Source organism: Paroedura picta, chromosome 18, assembly GCF_049243985.1.
Source record: "Paroedura picta isolate Pp20150507F chromosome 18, Ppicta_v3.0, whole genome shotgun sequence".
Taxonomy (NCBI): Eukaryota; Metazoa; Chordata; class Lepidosauria; order Squamata; family Gekkonidae; genus Paroedura; species Paroedura picta.
This window is the reverse complement of record NC_135386.1, coordinates 11,502,556-11,517,158: the sequence shown is the minus strand read 5'-3', so window position 1 is coordinate 11,517,158 and position 14,603 is coordinate 11,502,556. Positions and strand designations below refer to the sequence as shown.

The 14,603-nt window shown below is 48.6% G+C and overlaps 1 protein-coding gene across 8 annotated transcripts in view; it reads left to right on the top strand.

Annotated features, from left to right (window-relative positions):
• The window catches only part of FANCI (FA complementation group I), a 62,970-nt gene that overhangs the window by 43,859 nt on the left and 4,508 nt on the right, over positions 1-14,603 (top strand). For 6 of the 8 annotated variants that reach the window (XM_077317893.1, XM_077317894.1, XM_077317889.1 and 3 more), the window contains 13 exons: positions 258-424; positions 2,650-2,732; positions 3,247-3,363; positions 4,838-4,889; positions 6,433-6,560; positions 6,666-6,734; positions 6,830-6,920; positions 8,578-8,762; positions 9,391-9,447; positions 9,575-9,634; positions 11,237-11,296; positions 13,707-13,802; positions 13,889-14,005. In XM_077317893.1, coding sequence (XP_077174008.1) covers positions 258-424; positions 2,650-2,732; positions 3,247-3,363; positions 4,838-4,889; positions 6,433-6,560; positions 6,666-6,734; positions 6,830-6,920; positions 8,578-8,762; positions 9,391-9,447; positions 9,575-9,634; positions 11,237-11,296; positions 13,707-13,802; positions 13,889-14,005 — 1,282 coding nt within the window. The remainder of the gene's footprint in view (positions 1-257; positions 425-2,649; positions 2,733-3,246; positions 3,364-4,837; positions 4,890-6,432; positions 6,561-6,665; positions 6,735-6,829; positions 6,921-8,577; positions 8,763-9,390; positions 9,448-9,574; positions 9,635-11,236; positions 11,297-13,706; positions 13,803-13,888; positions 14,006-14,603) is intronic. The other 2 variants (XM_077317895.1, XM_077317892.1) reach the window with 1 other exon arrangement.

Here is a 14,603-nt window from a genome sequence, read left to right as displayed (position 1 = left end):
GAAACCAGGCAGGTTGAACAGTTTTGGCAAGACCCCTAGTGAATGGCCACCATCACATGCTGTGTTCTGCTTGTGACTGGGACATGGTGAGTGGAAGGAATGCATGTGTGCAAGGAGAGACAGTGAATCCCTGATTCATTAGTGTTATTCATTAGTTTTGTTCAGAGGGCTTTGTTGATTCCTAGTCTTCATTCTGGGCCATCAAGCGTACTGGAGCACCAGTCCCCAGGGACTCTCTTCTCTCTTTCACCTTATAGAGTCCTGCTGTGGAGGTATACCTCAATCCCAACTGCTGCTGAAGAATCAGGGAAGAAGGACAAAAGCAAGAACATCTCACTGCTGTGCTTGGAGGGTTTGCTGCGGATCTTTAACACGATACAACTTCGCTACCAGCCAAAGCTCTCCCAGTTTCTACAAGCATTGGGTAGGCATTTGTGAATTGCCTCTGTAGAACTAGAGATGGGCACAAACTGGGGAAATGTAATTTGGTTTGTGACATGTGTGGTTCATGAACCACGGACAATCACAGATTTTTTGATGCTAGATGAACTGATGAGACTCATGATGTGGTAGAATGCTCCCCCCCCCACCCACCCCGACATGTTAGAGACACCAACCACACTGGCTGGCTCTCTCTACCTACTCCTCACTGGCAGTCTTTAAGCAGCAGCTGGACAGATGCTTATCCTGTATGCTTCAGGCTGATCCTGCATTGAGCAGGGGGTGGGACTAGATGGCCTGCATGGCCCCTTCCCACTCTAGGATTCCATAAAGACGGTACAGTTTCTTTCTCAACCCAGTGTTTATGGATTGAGGAATCATCATGTTCATACACTGAAATAATTCACAAGGACTATTTCAGGTATGTCCTTAAGTGACAGCTGTGCCTCTAGGGCTGATCCCACATTGGATGATAGGACTGGCTCCTCTACAGTCTCTCCAGTTTGGGGCTGAAGAAGCCCTCCACTTCCAGAGGTCCACAAACCCTCACGGGCACCAAACCCACCCTACCAGGCCACTGGAGGCCCCCTAGCAGGACATTGCAAAGGGCCTCAGCACCGCCTTCTTCTCACCTGTTCCTGGCCCTGTGGCTCTCCACAGAGACAAGAGAGTTGTTAGCAGCACTGTCCAGAGAAACGAGCCGTTGCTATCCCTATCTGGAGACGAGGACTTTTACAGCAGTGATTCCCCTTCCATATCCCAACTCTCTGTTGCTGCTTCTGTGGAGGATTATTTGTCTTCTTTCCAGCAAGATGATTGCTGTGGATGGCCAGCCTTTCTCCCTCACGGAGAATGTAGCATTTTGCCAGCTGCAGTGGTGATGGTCAAGACACTTCATGGCAGACCACTGGAGCAGCCAGCAAGACTTTCAGGGAACTGCCTAGGACCCAGGAGGGGGCAGAGTGGTTCTGCTCCATGTACAGGGGATGGGTGCCGACCATATGGCACAAAACATTGCTGCTGTCTGATACAGAGAATCCTGAAGGAGTGAGTGGGCAGCAGCAACATCGTCTGCTTCTGTGTGGTCACAAACAATGGCACCAACATGTTGGCAGAAGTGAAGCGTAAGCACTTCAAGAAGAAGAAGTGGTTCTTATATGCCACTTTTCTCTACTTGAAGGAGTCTCAAAGCAACTTACAGTCGCCTTCCCTTCCTCTCCCCACAACAGACCCCCTGTGAGGGAGGTGGGGCTGACAGAGGCCTGATATTACTGAAGAAGAGTTGGTTCTTATATGCTGCTTTTTTCTACCTGAAGGAATCTCAAAGTGGCTTACAGTTGCCTTCCCTTCCCTTCCCCCACAACAGACCCCCTGTGAGGTGGGTGAGGCTGAGAGAGCCCTGATATTCCTGCTCGGTCAGAACAGCTTTTATCAGTGCTAGGCCAAGCCCAAGGTCACCCAGCTGGCTGCATGTGGGCGAGTGTGGAATCAAACCCGGCTCACCAGATTAGAAGCCCGCACTACACCAAGCTGTCTCTCAGGGCATTGTCTGCTTGGTGCACATGCTTCACCTGGTGGTGAAGGATACTCTTGGGCTGAAGCGCCCAGTTAAAGCCGCTGGGGATACTGACCCCACTGAAATGTGATCCTTGCTCGAGACCTGCTGGTTGTCAGTAGTGAACTGGAAGGTCAGCAGCAGTGGGGAAGCCAGGTGTGCAATGGTGGAGGATTTGGCAGAAGAGATGGTGAGGGAATACCTTGCTCAGCCCCTGAGGCCACAAACACTGATCCCTCGGAGCACTGGGTGCCTGGGAATACTAAAAGCTAAGAATAAGCATCTGCCAGTCCAACACCCGGATTCTGAGCAGGACCCGGCTTCTCCTCGTGAGAGCCAAGCAGGGAGGAGCCTGGTCTTCTTTCCTGGGAGGAGAGCCTGGAACATTTACAGATAGCTGGGAACGGGTGTGGAGAGGGAAGGAACAGGCACACACTTTTTACATAGTGTGAGGCGTTATAGTTGAAAAGCAGGATTGAAAATAAACATGTCTGAGAGTCTAGTATTGAAAAGTTCTCTGAAAGCCTCACAGAGTCTAAAAGATGCGAATTCCTTTTCAAAGTATATTTTTAAATAAAATATTTATCTCTTGTGCATGCCTGTTGTTCTCCTACAATGACTCTTTTCTGCTGTCCTTTTGTTTTCTGTGGCAGACCCTGCCAATGAAGATGGAGAAGAAGAGGCAGCAGACATGAATGTAACGGCGAAGGCTGGATTCCTGATCCGGCAGTTTCAGGTTAACCATTGTTAAAAACGCCTTGGTACTGAGCAGCTTGGAAGATTCCCCTCTTAACTGGGCCCTCTTTTTTAAACTTAATACTAAAGATCTAAAGAGAATGTACCATCGGTAACATGCTAACACCATTCTGTGCAAAGCAGAATTTTTTTCTGGAAATCATTTTTAGGAAGGGGATAGTTGTAAATGGTCTTAGTATATTTGGGTACCTTGAATTTTGGAGTGTCTGTGAGAAACATGGGCTACAAACAAAGGAAGGAAATAAATAGAGCAAATGGAAGAAAGCATTTGCTGGCCTTTCCAGACAGCCTCTTGCTCACTAGGGAAAGGTAAAAATTAAATTTAGTTAATGATATTAACACAGCATTAAAAAACCCTGGGATTCTGGAGTATCCATGTTCTCAGCACCTCCGTCTACTCAGGCCAAGAAATGTGTCGCTCTTCCTTCTCTGGTCATGTCTCCAGCAGGGTGTGTGTGCTCACAGAGTCCGCCCTTCCCTCTTCTCCCTCTCAGAGGTCCCTTGTGAATCAGCTCAGCTACACTGAGGACGACTTCAATGGCAAGGAAGCCCTTTGGCTGATCTCCATCCTTACAACCCTTTCCAAGCTGTTGGAGCCCTCCTCCCAACAGGTAGGGACCCAGCTGCTCAGGAGGGCAGGAGGTGGGTTGAGGCATTTTGTAGGCTTGCTTTCTTAAAGTCAAGGACCAACATCAAAAAAAGCCCATAGACTGCTCTGCTTGTGCAGGCCTGATTGCGACATGGTGAGTGGAAGGCATTTGTCCAAGGAGAGAAATAAATAATGCTGTGGATTTGCTGTGAGGTGGTACAGAAGTGTTCACCCTCCTCTGACTTCCCTTAGCATAGAGTTCCATGGGCTGCATTAACCACGGGAAAAGCCCTTGACATCCTTGTGTCTTGGCCTCACCAAAAAGTGAAACATTCAAAAACCTCAACACTCTACTCATGAATCTTGATTTCAAGTTACAGTAAAAAAAAAAAAGCCCCCACCCCTTTCTGTGTCCTTATGGGCAGAATTGCATAAAACAATGGTTTTCCGTCTTTCAACCTTCAAAGACTCTTTTTGACATCACATCATTTATTAAGGAGTTCCTCATGGAACTCATGGATGCTGCAATTGATCCATGGCATGTTTTAGGGAGCATGCTCAGTTCATGTGCAGTATTGGCCAGTTGTCTTAGACTCATACACTCTACATGCAAACCGCAGAACCCATGTGTGACTGCACAGATGACCACTCGATGAACAACAGTTACAGGTAAGTGCAGCCCTGTTTTCTTCATCAAATGGTCTTCTGTGCAGTCACACAACCCTCCCTCCTTTCCTGTTGTGGGCCACTGATAATGGAGTGACTTGCCTGTTCTGGCAGCAGAAAGAACTGAGGTCATCATGTGACTTTGGGTGGGAAGTCACCCTCTCCGTGAGGGGAGGGGTGAGCATTCTTGGATGCATCTAGAATTTTTTTTAATATATAGCTTGCAAGATCCTTCTGTGTGGCAAGCTGTGTGAAATTGCAGGTGTAGCTACACAGAGACCACTCAATGAACAGTTACAGTTAAGTGCAACCCTGTTTTATCTGTGCTATAGCTTTGATTTTATACCACTTTAACTAACAACTTTTCCCCAGAAGAATCCTGGGAGTTGTGAAATTCTAAAAATTCTGTGTTAGAACTCCCTCTCCATTCACAAACCTACCGATTCCCAGGGTTCTCTGTCTGGGACATCTGCCCCTTTAAACGGTGCACTGTAGCATTTTGGATGAAATGCTTGTCAGGTCTGTGATTTATAAGCCAATGTCACGGCCTCAGTTTGGCATCTGGATCTGTAGCATGGAGCCTTGTTGTACAAGCATCAAATGCTGCAGGGACATCCTAGTCAGCCACCATGTTTAACAAGCTCTTTGTCTAATTTACGGTACCTGCTTTTAGCTTTTGATATAGGCTCATCTAATTCCTTTATTGACTCTTACATGTCTTGCCCGTCTTTCAACCTAAATTTTGAAAGCTTACCCTCAAGGCAGCTTAGAATAAAAATAACATTTTTATGATTACTCTCCCATTCCTTCTTTCTCTTTGGTGGGTGCAGTATGTGCAGTTGTTATCCTGGACAATGAAGATCTGCAAGGAAACCACCTTGGGTAAGATTTAGTCTTGATTTACTTGCCTTGTACATTAAGAATCCTGAATTTAGGAAGGAGGAAGGTTGTTGAAATTCATGGAAGAAAGGATACTGATAGAGACAGTGTGTGTACAGGCTAAAAGTTTTGACAATTGTAGTTGCATTTCTTTATATCTTGCCCCTCCCTGCTATGGGAACTCAGAGCAGTTTGGACCATCATTCACTCCTCTGTTTTCTTCCAACAACTTTATGAGGTCAGTTAGGTTGAGAGAAGGTGATTGAGTCAAGATCACCCCGTAGGTTTCGATGGCCAAGTGAATATTCAAACTTAGGTTTCTCAGATCTTAGTCCAATACTCTATCCACTATGCCACACTGACTCTCTATGCCTTGCAAAAAATTATCTCCAGTTTATCTTTCAAAGCCAGCTAGCCAGCGTTTCCCACTATATTTTGGTGATGCATATTGTCAAACCATAGCATGGAAACTGTGGTTTGGATTAGAAGAAAGAAGGAGGAAGAAGGAAGAAGAAGAAGACGAAGACGACGACTGCACACAGTAGTGTGCAGTTCTGGAGGCCTCACTTCAAGAAGGACATCGATAAAATTGAAAGGGTACAGAGGAGAGCGACGAAGATGATCTGGGGCCAAGGGACCAAGCCCTATGAAGATAGGTTGAGGGACTTGGGAATGTTCAGCCTGGAGAAAAGGAGGCTGAGAGGGGACATGATAGCCCTCTTTAAGTATTTGAAAGGTTGTCACTTGGAGGAGGGCAGGATGCTGTTCCCATTGGCTGCAGAGGAGAGGACACGCGGTAATGGGTTTAAACTATAAGTACAACAATATAGGCTAGATATCAGGAAAAAAATTTCACAGTCAGAGTAGTTCAGCAGTGGAATAGGCTGCCTAAGGAGGTGGGGAGCTCCCCCTCACTGGCAGTCCTTCAAGCAAAGGTTGGATACACACTTTTCTTGGATGCTTTAGGATGCTTAGGGCTGATCCTGCGTTGAGCAGGGGGTTGGACTAGATGGCTTGTATGGCCCCTTCCAACTCTATTATTCTATGATTATATACCGCTTTTCTCTACCCGAAGGAGGCTCAAAGCGGCTTCCAGTTGCCTTCCCTTTCTTCTCCCCACAACAGACACCCTGTGAGGTGGGTGAGGCTGAGAGAGCCCTGATATCACTGCTCGGTCAGAACAGCTTTATCAGTGCTGTGGGGAGCCCAAGGTCACCCAGCTGGTTGCATGTGGGAGAGTGCAGATCCGAACCCAGCATGCCAGATTAGAAGTCCGCACTCCTAACCACTACACCAAACTGGCTCTCAACAACAACGGAATAAACTTGTCCTGCTTAGGCTAAGGAGAATGGGGGGGGGGGATATTTGTGGGAGAGGGCAGGAACACGTGGGTTTGCAGGCCACAACAGTAAGCTCACTGTTGATTGTAGAGCCGACATAATCCTGCCTGTATTGGGCCTCTTGGAGGCTCACCTGGCCATTGGTTGAGCTCTGGGGAGCTGTCTTGAGGCCTCCCAAGTTTGCTGAATGCTTTCTCTCTTAACAGAAGATGCTCCTTGCTGTCGAGGGCTGCTCACCTTGCTCTTCAGTCTGCATGCCCTCATCAAGAACCCCATCAGCATATTGCGTGAGTTTGCCCAGGATATCCATGCTCAGCTTGGGGACATAGATCAGGTGAGAGGGGTAACCAGTGCGAATGTTGACAGTGAATGCCTCTGCACTGCCCTCGAGGAAGCTCTTTCTGCTCCTGGATGACTGCCTGTCTCTCAATCCCAACAGGACCTTGAGGTGGAGCACCAGTCCCACTTCACAGTTGTGAACACCAAGACAGCAGCTCCTACCGCTTGTGTGAGTTGACGGGTGTGCAAAGCTCATCCCATCAAGAGGGTTCCTCTGGCCAAGCTGTTCACAGAAGCGTCCTCTGCCCTTCTTTTTCTGTCTAGTTGCTTATTTTGAGCCAAGCAGAGAAGGCCCTCGAAGAGGTGGACTGGCTGATAAATAAAATGAAGAGTCTCTTGGGATCAGACACAGCAGGTAAAACTGGAGGAAGGGGAGCAAATGAACTGTGTCAGATGGCAATCCGACAGCTTCTATACAGCACAGAGGTTATCATTACAGGAAATCTCTGCACCAGCATTGCCTCTGATAAAAGCCCACTGTCACTTGAGCTTCCCTTAGTGTAGTTACTTCAAAAGAAAAGCAGATGGCTCAGATGACTCATTTTGCCACTCAGTATGATAAGTATACTGTAGTGGTTAAGAGCGGTGGCTTCTAATCTGGCAAGCTGGGTTTGATTCCCTGCTCCTCCACATGCAGCCAGCTGCGTGGCCTTGGGCTAGTCCCAGTCCTGACAGTGCTGTTCTGATAGAGCAGTCCTGTCAGAGCTCTCTCAGCCTCATCTCCCTCACAGGGTGTCTGTTGTAGGGAGAGGAAAGGAAGGAGATTGTAAACCGCTTTGAGACTTCTTTGGGCAGTGAAAAGCGGCATATAAGAACCAACTCTTCTTCTATGGGGAACACCAGGATGGGATCCTATAAGTATATTTGAATGGAAAGAAACCCAAAATGTCGCAATGACAAAAAGTAGTTGTCCTGCTGGCTTTTATCATTATCAGTTCTAAATGGCCCCATAAGCTGAGATGCTGTAGCTGCTGCTGACATGGCTGAGTGCTGAATTCAAATGTCACATCATTAGTGCATTACACTATTGGGCTGAAGCCACGATTTGTATACTTTACAGCAGGAGTAGTCAACCTGTGGTCCTCCAGATGTCCATGGACCACAATCCGCATGAGCCCCTGCCAGCAAACTATCAGGGGCTCATGGGAATTGTAGTCCATGGACATCTGGAGGACCACAGGTTGACTACCCCTGCTTTACAGGGTTGTTAAGCATTACTGAGATAATTGCATATTTCCTCATTAAAATTTGAATTGTTTTCTGCCTAGGATAGTAAATAAAACAGACCCCATGTAACCCCATCCCCTACCCCTTTCCCAACACAGCACATCAGCAAATAAGGAAACTAGAAGAAAGCTGTACACACAGGCAGCTGAGGGGGGAAATAAAATTGCAGTAAGCAAAAGGGTGGGTGAGAACAGCAGTGCGTGTGAGAGAGGCTGAAGGAGGAGTGGAGCAGCATCACTGTTCAAAGTGATGAAGACTTCGTGCCAGAGGGAGGTCCAGGAAGCTTCTCAGGTGTTGCATGTGACTTTTGCCTTTATACAAAGGTTTGACATACGGCACATGAGGCATTTGGAGTTAGAATCATAGAATCTTGGCCATACAGGCCATCTAGTCCAACCCCCTGCTCAACGCAGGATTAGTCCTAAGCATCCAAGAAAAGTGGTGTACAAATGATGACAGTTGACTGGAAGAAGAGTGGTTTGCCCCTCCCCCTTTCCAGGGGGGTTGTGAAGAGTTCTCACTTTATTTTGTAAGGGCTACTCCTGGCTTCCATTTCCTGTGGCTGCCAACCTCTTGCATTGGGCATGCAGCTCCTCTTGCTGCTCAGCCCCCCCCCCCCCCCGCTTCCCTTTAACAGGAAGCTGCTCCTTTGTCCCTTCCAGTCTCCTGAGAATGGGGAACTATTTTGCTGAGGCTTTTCCTTGTTGGCTAAGCACCTCCATCTGTTTGTGTATCAAAGCTATGAGATTATCACGTGTTAGACTGTGCTTGTTGTTGTTGTCAAGAAGATACTTCCCAAGCAGACAGTGCAGCTCAGCCACTGGAAAAGGCAATCATCCTTCAGCTGGGGACGTTACTGAACATGTACCATGAGCTGGTACAAGCAGTGTTGCCGGCTGGGAGCTGTGTGGACACCTTACTCAGGAGTGTCTGCAAGATGTACACCACCCTCACCTCTCTCGTCAAATATGTGAGTGCTTTTAGCTTGGGGCGGGGGAGAGGGTGCAGTGCTGAGATCTGATCCTCTGCTCAGCCCAGGCTGGCCCACAAGCTCTTTGTTCCATAGACAGCTCTTTGTTCCAAATGGCCAGCAGGGCTGCAAGTATTTATACCTGAGCCATAAATGCTGTGATGTAGCTAACTAGGTTCTTGGAGGGGCTTCTCAATAAGTTAAAAACCTCTTCAACAACAGTATCTTCAGCTCAGTCCAATAATAATAGAATCATAAGAGTTGGAAGGGGCCTCTAGTTCAACCTCCAGCACTATGCAGGAACTCAGAACTGCAGTCATGCTGCTGAAGTCCTGGATGCCTGGGAGCTAAAGCCCACCAACGGCAATGCAGATGGAATTGCTGCTGCAAAATGCTTGCTTGAGATGAGCAGTCCTGCTTTGGGGGACAGAACTGAGCTCTGTTTCTTATAGTGAAGATTGCCTTGGCCCAGGAAGCCCACGTGGGTGGAGGAATCCAGTGGGGAGGCACCTCAGCCAAGCCAGTCCAGGATCAGGTTGGGGGGCAAAGGGGGAGCAGGGCTTCAGACGCAGGGCTATGGCCGAGGCTGTTTGAGGCTCATGTGCTGTCTCTCCCCTTGCTCTCCTAGTATCTCCAAGTGTGCCGCAGCACAAGTGGGGGGATTCCAGGGCGGCTGGAAAAGCTGGTGAGTGTAATCTGTCTTGTAGTAGAGCACCTCATGCTAATAGGGGGCTTACTAAACCATTCAGATTCTTTCATGGTACTGGAAGGAAATAAATTGTTGGCTTAACAGTGTCATTTCCCTCCGCTAGGTTAGACTCTCAGGTTCCCATTTAACTCCCCAGTGCTACGCTTTCATCACGTATGTACAGGTAAGTCCGAGACCTGAATTTTCTTCCTGGCAGGCAGAAAAGTGGCACTTGCTTTTGCTGTTAAACTTCCCTGGGCAAGTGCAGCACTTGAGTCCAACGTATAGAGCACAGTGGTCTAGAGCAGGGGTAGTCAACCTGTGGTCCTCCAGATGTTCCAGTGCTCATGGGAATTGTAGTCCAGGGACATCTGGAGGACCACCCCTGGTTGACTACCCCTGCTCTAGAGCAAGGCAGTCTCCACTCGTGGAAAAGTTCCTCCTATTGGCTGGCCAGGTTGCCAATGTTTGCAATTCTTGTAGGGAAGGAGCTTTTCCCATGGCCCCCGTCTCTGGCCCCGCCTTGAGGCAGAAGGTTGTCAGCTGCCCTCCATTTGAGGGCTGCGATTCCGTTATTTTAAAAAAAGAGATCTTTACTTAGCTTGACTTGCTCTCTGTGGGGGAATTCAGGGGAGTGGCTAGGCCTTTAGGACACGCTGCTGTCTTATATTCCAGAAGTGGAGACTGCCGGCCTCAGACAACTTACCAGGAATCTCCCTTCTTGGTGGGCCAGCGGTGAGGCAGTCTATTGACGCTGAGGTGTTCTGATTCCAGCCCCTGGCACAGGGTTGGCCGCCACAGAATAATGGAGTTGGAAGAAACCTCCAGGGCCATCCAGTCCAGCTCCCTGCACAAGGCAGAAACTCACAACTACCTGCCCACCTAGTGACCCCAGTTTCATGCCCAAGCTAGAAAAGCTGTTTTTTTAGAGCCAGCATGGTGTAGTGGTTAAGAGCGCATCCTTCTAATCTGGCAAGCTGGGTTTGATTCCCCACTCCTCCACATGCAACCAGCTGGGTGACCTTGGGCTCCCCACAGCACTGATAAAAGCTGTTCTGACCGAGCACGAATATCAGGGCTCTCTCAGCCTCCCCTCCCTCAAAAGGTACCTGTGGTGCGGAAAGAGAAGGTGCTTTGAGACTCCTTTGGTAGAGAAAAGCAGCATGTAAGCCCCAACTCTTTTTTTTTTCTTCTTCTTCTTCTACTACTACTACTACTATTCCTACCTGAAGGAGTCCCAAAGCCGCTTACAATGGCCTTCCCTTCTCCCCACAACGGACACCCTGTAAGTTAGATGTGACTGAGAGAGCTTTGAGAGAACTGTGACTGGCCCAAGATCACCCAGCTGAGTGCGTATGGAGGAGTCGAGAATCAAACACAGTTCTCCAGATAGAGGCCGCCACACTCACCACTACTTTCCTTGTTCTGCTGCAACCTTCTCCTTTCCTGGGGAGTTTTATTTTGGGGGTGGGGTGAGGACTGTTTTGTTTTCTTCCTTGACCCAGGGAGCTTCCAGGGCAGTGCAGGGATTCAAAGCTGGGGCTCTCTGGGTCCCAGTCTGACACTCCAAGCCAGGGGTAGTCAGACTGTGGTCCTCCATATGTCCATGGACTACAAACGCTGGCAGGGGCTCGTGGGAATTGTAGTCCATGGACATCTGGAGGGCTGCAGTTTGACTACCCCTGCTCTAAGCACGACATCAGACTGGCTTCATATCCCCCCTTGCCCGGCCTCCCCTCCTTTCTCACCAGCAGACTGATTGTTTCCCTCCATTCTTGTTGTCCAGAGTGAAGCCTCAGAAGAAAAGAAAAAGGACAAGCTGGCCGCAGAGGCGTCCTCTGTCATGGTGAGGGCATTGCTTTCTCCTTTTTCTGGAATGTATTGGAAGCAAGCAGGGATCTCCTGGGCCTTCAGTGAACTGGTGTTCAGGGAAACAGGCCATGGCTACACCTTCTAGCTCTGCTCATCCAGAACTGCATCCTGTGTTGCCCACATCTACTTCTCTGTCCATAATACTTCTTAACCTGCTGAAAGGCTTGTATTGCCAGCCCTTAAGACAATTTAGCATCAATATTGCCATTCATAGAATATAGAATCATAGAGTTGGAAGGGGCCATACAGGCCGTCTAGTCCAACCCCCTGCTCAACGCAGGATCAGCCCTAAGCATCCTAAAGCATCCAAGAAAAGTGTGTATCCAACATTTGCTTGAAGACTGCCTGCAAGGGGAAGTTCACCACCTCCTTAGGCAGCCTATTCCACTGCTGAACTACTCTGAATTTTTTTTTCCTGATATCTAGCCTATATCGTTGTACTTGAAGTTTAAACCCATTACTGCGTGTCCTCTCCTCTGCAGCCAACAGAAACAGCATCCTGCCCTCCTCCAAGTGACAACCTTTCAAATACTTAAAGAGGGCTATCATGTCCCCTCTCAACCTCCTTTTCTCCAGGCTGAACATTCCCAAGTCCCTCAACCTATCTTCATGGGGCTTGGTCCCTTGGCCCCAGATCATCTTCGTCGCTCTCCTCTGTACCCTTTCAATTTTATCGACGTCCTTCTTGAAGTGAGGCCTCCAGAACTGCACACAGTACTCCAGGTGTGGTCTGACCAGTGCCGTATACAATGGGACTATGACATCTTGTGATTTTGATGTGATGCCCTTGTTGATACAGCCCAAAATGGCATTTGCCTTTTTTACCGCTGCATCACACTGCCTGCTCATGTTTAGTTTATAATCCACAAGTACCCCAAGGTCTCGTTCACACACAGTGCTACCTAGAAGCGTATCCCCCATCCAGTAGGCATGCTTTTCATTTTTCTGACCCAGATGCAGAACTTTACACTTACCTTTATTAAATTGCATCTTGTTCTCATTTGCCCATTTTTCCATTGTGTTCAGATCTCGTTGAACTCTGTCTCTATCTTCCGGAGTATTTGCCAGTCCTCCCAATTTGGTGTCATCTGCAAACTTGATGAGTAGTCCCTCCACCCCCTCATCTAGATCATTAATAAATATGTTAAAAAGTACCGGGCCAATTAAAAAGTACCGGTTAAAAAGTACCGGCTGAATAACTTCAGGATCTGATTATTTAAAAGGTTCAAGGTCATCTAGAGCAGTGGTCCGCAACCTTTTACAGGCTGCGGACCGGCGGCAGCAGGGAGGGCGATTGCCCGGCCTCGCATGACGCGCATACGCATTGCGCGTGCGCGGCCCTGCTTCCCTCTCCCCCCCTCCTACAGTAAGAAGCTTGCCGGGCCGCAAGCTTGCGGCCTGGGAATTTTCTTACTGCGGGGAGGGTGGGGAGAGGGAGCCGCGGCCCGGTGGTTGGAGACCACCGACCTAGAAAGCTTCCATTGCTGTGGATGGTGAAAGCTGAAAGATACATTTTATTCTTCATGATCATGGTGTCTCTCTTTGGTGAATCTCCTCTACTGCAGAGTGCTTATGTTTACACGGTTCAATGCTATTGCATCAAACATGCTACAAGGGAGATTTGCCACGATCCCTTTCAAAAACAGATTATGTCCTTGTGAACTAAGTGTCCCTGACACTATTCAACAAATTATACTTGAATGCCCTTTGGACACAGCCCAGCGAAGGCATGTCATGCCCCTTGTATCCAAGTGGAGGCCTCCTCAAAAAGATCTGATTTGCCAATTTCTATTGAGTGATAAGGAAGTCCATTTCACTTCCCTTATGGCTAATTATTTTGTCTACAATTCTTAAATCAAAAATTATTGGTGCATTATTATTATTTTTATCTCAGTTTCCTTTGTTCTTAACTTTTTTATGCCAGTAAATATACTGTGTGTGTATGTTTTATCCTTTGGGCGGCCATGTCTGTGCTGTACAGGTGGTGCTCACATAAAAGGGTCAGTTATCAGAATGAACACTCAGGGGGCATGCTAAGAGAACATGTCCTGGGGGGAGCTCTCCCCTGTCAGATAGGTTGAGGGTGCCTCATAATTTATCTTTAACATCTCGAAGAACGGTTCTTAAGGTGAGTGTAGCTCCAAAGAGCTGTTGTGTTTCATAATTGTAGAAATGACATATAGCCATCAAGGCTGAACACTGAAACTTATAGTTTCCATACGCCCTTGAGGTTAGAAAGCTTGGTATGAAAACCCTCCCCCATGTGCCTTGTGCCTGATAGTCCCGGACAGTGACTTCCTCTGAGATTTTATACCGTGTGTTCTGCAAATCAAATAAATAAAAAACAAAGAATTGAATAGATTCAACACTTCTCTCCACTACAGGCCAAAGTGCTGCGGGAGACCAAACCAATTCCAAACTTAATTTTTGCCATAGAGCAGTATGAGAATTTCCTGATCCATCTCTCCAAAAAGTCAAAGGTAACATAAATATACTGAATATGTGTGCGACTGTCTTTTTAGCACTCATTACAAAATGTGACCACTGCCTCTTTGCCAAATTGCAGGTCAACCTGATGCAGTACATGAAACTGAGCACCTCCAGAGACTTCCGCATCAATGTGTCTAACCTAGAGAGTGCCCTGGGAAAAGAGGATGCTGAAAATGAGTCAGACAATGTCCAGGTCTGTACCCATCCCCCTCACCAGAAAGCATTCAATTTATTTATTTACTAAGGGAAAAAGCCCATTTGTAAAAATGGGCAGAGTGCGGGTATTGGACGAGGTCCTCTTACTGTTGGCCAGCAGTTGTTGGGGGATGGCGGGGAAGCAGCGCGGCTTGGACGGGGGGGCAGCCCGGGTGACGGAGATGGGAAGCACGCATGCTTGGGAGTCGGGGCATGCGTGTTGCAGCTGGGGGGGCAAGGTGCCGGGGTGGCGGCGTCAGCAACCAGGCATGCGCATGAGTCCGCGCGTGCCCGGTTCATTTTTCCGGCGTGCTGGTGACGGCGCAGGGCACGCTGGCTGGCAGCAGCGGCAGCAAAATAGGAGGAGAGGGGGCAGTGAGCAGGAGGACCAGCGGAAGGTGAGTGCGGTGTCGGGGAGCAGCCGGGGGAAGGGGGGGTTGGGCTGGGGGTGGGAAGTGCGGGGACGGGGGCTGGGGGAGAGGCATCGGGTGGGTGTCGGGCTATCAGGGCGGGGCGGGAAGGGGTCTGGGGAGGGTGGGGGGCTGCGGGTGAGTGCTCGAGTATGTGGGTGGGTGGCGGGAAATGGCGGCGGGTTG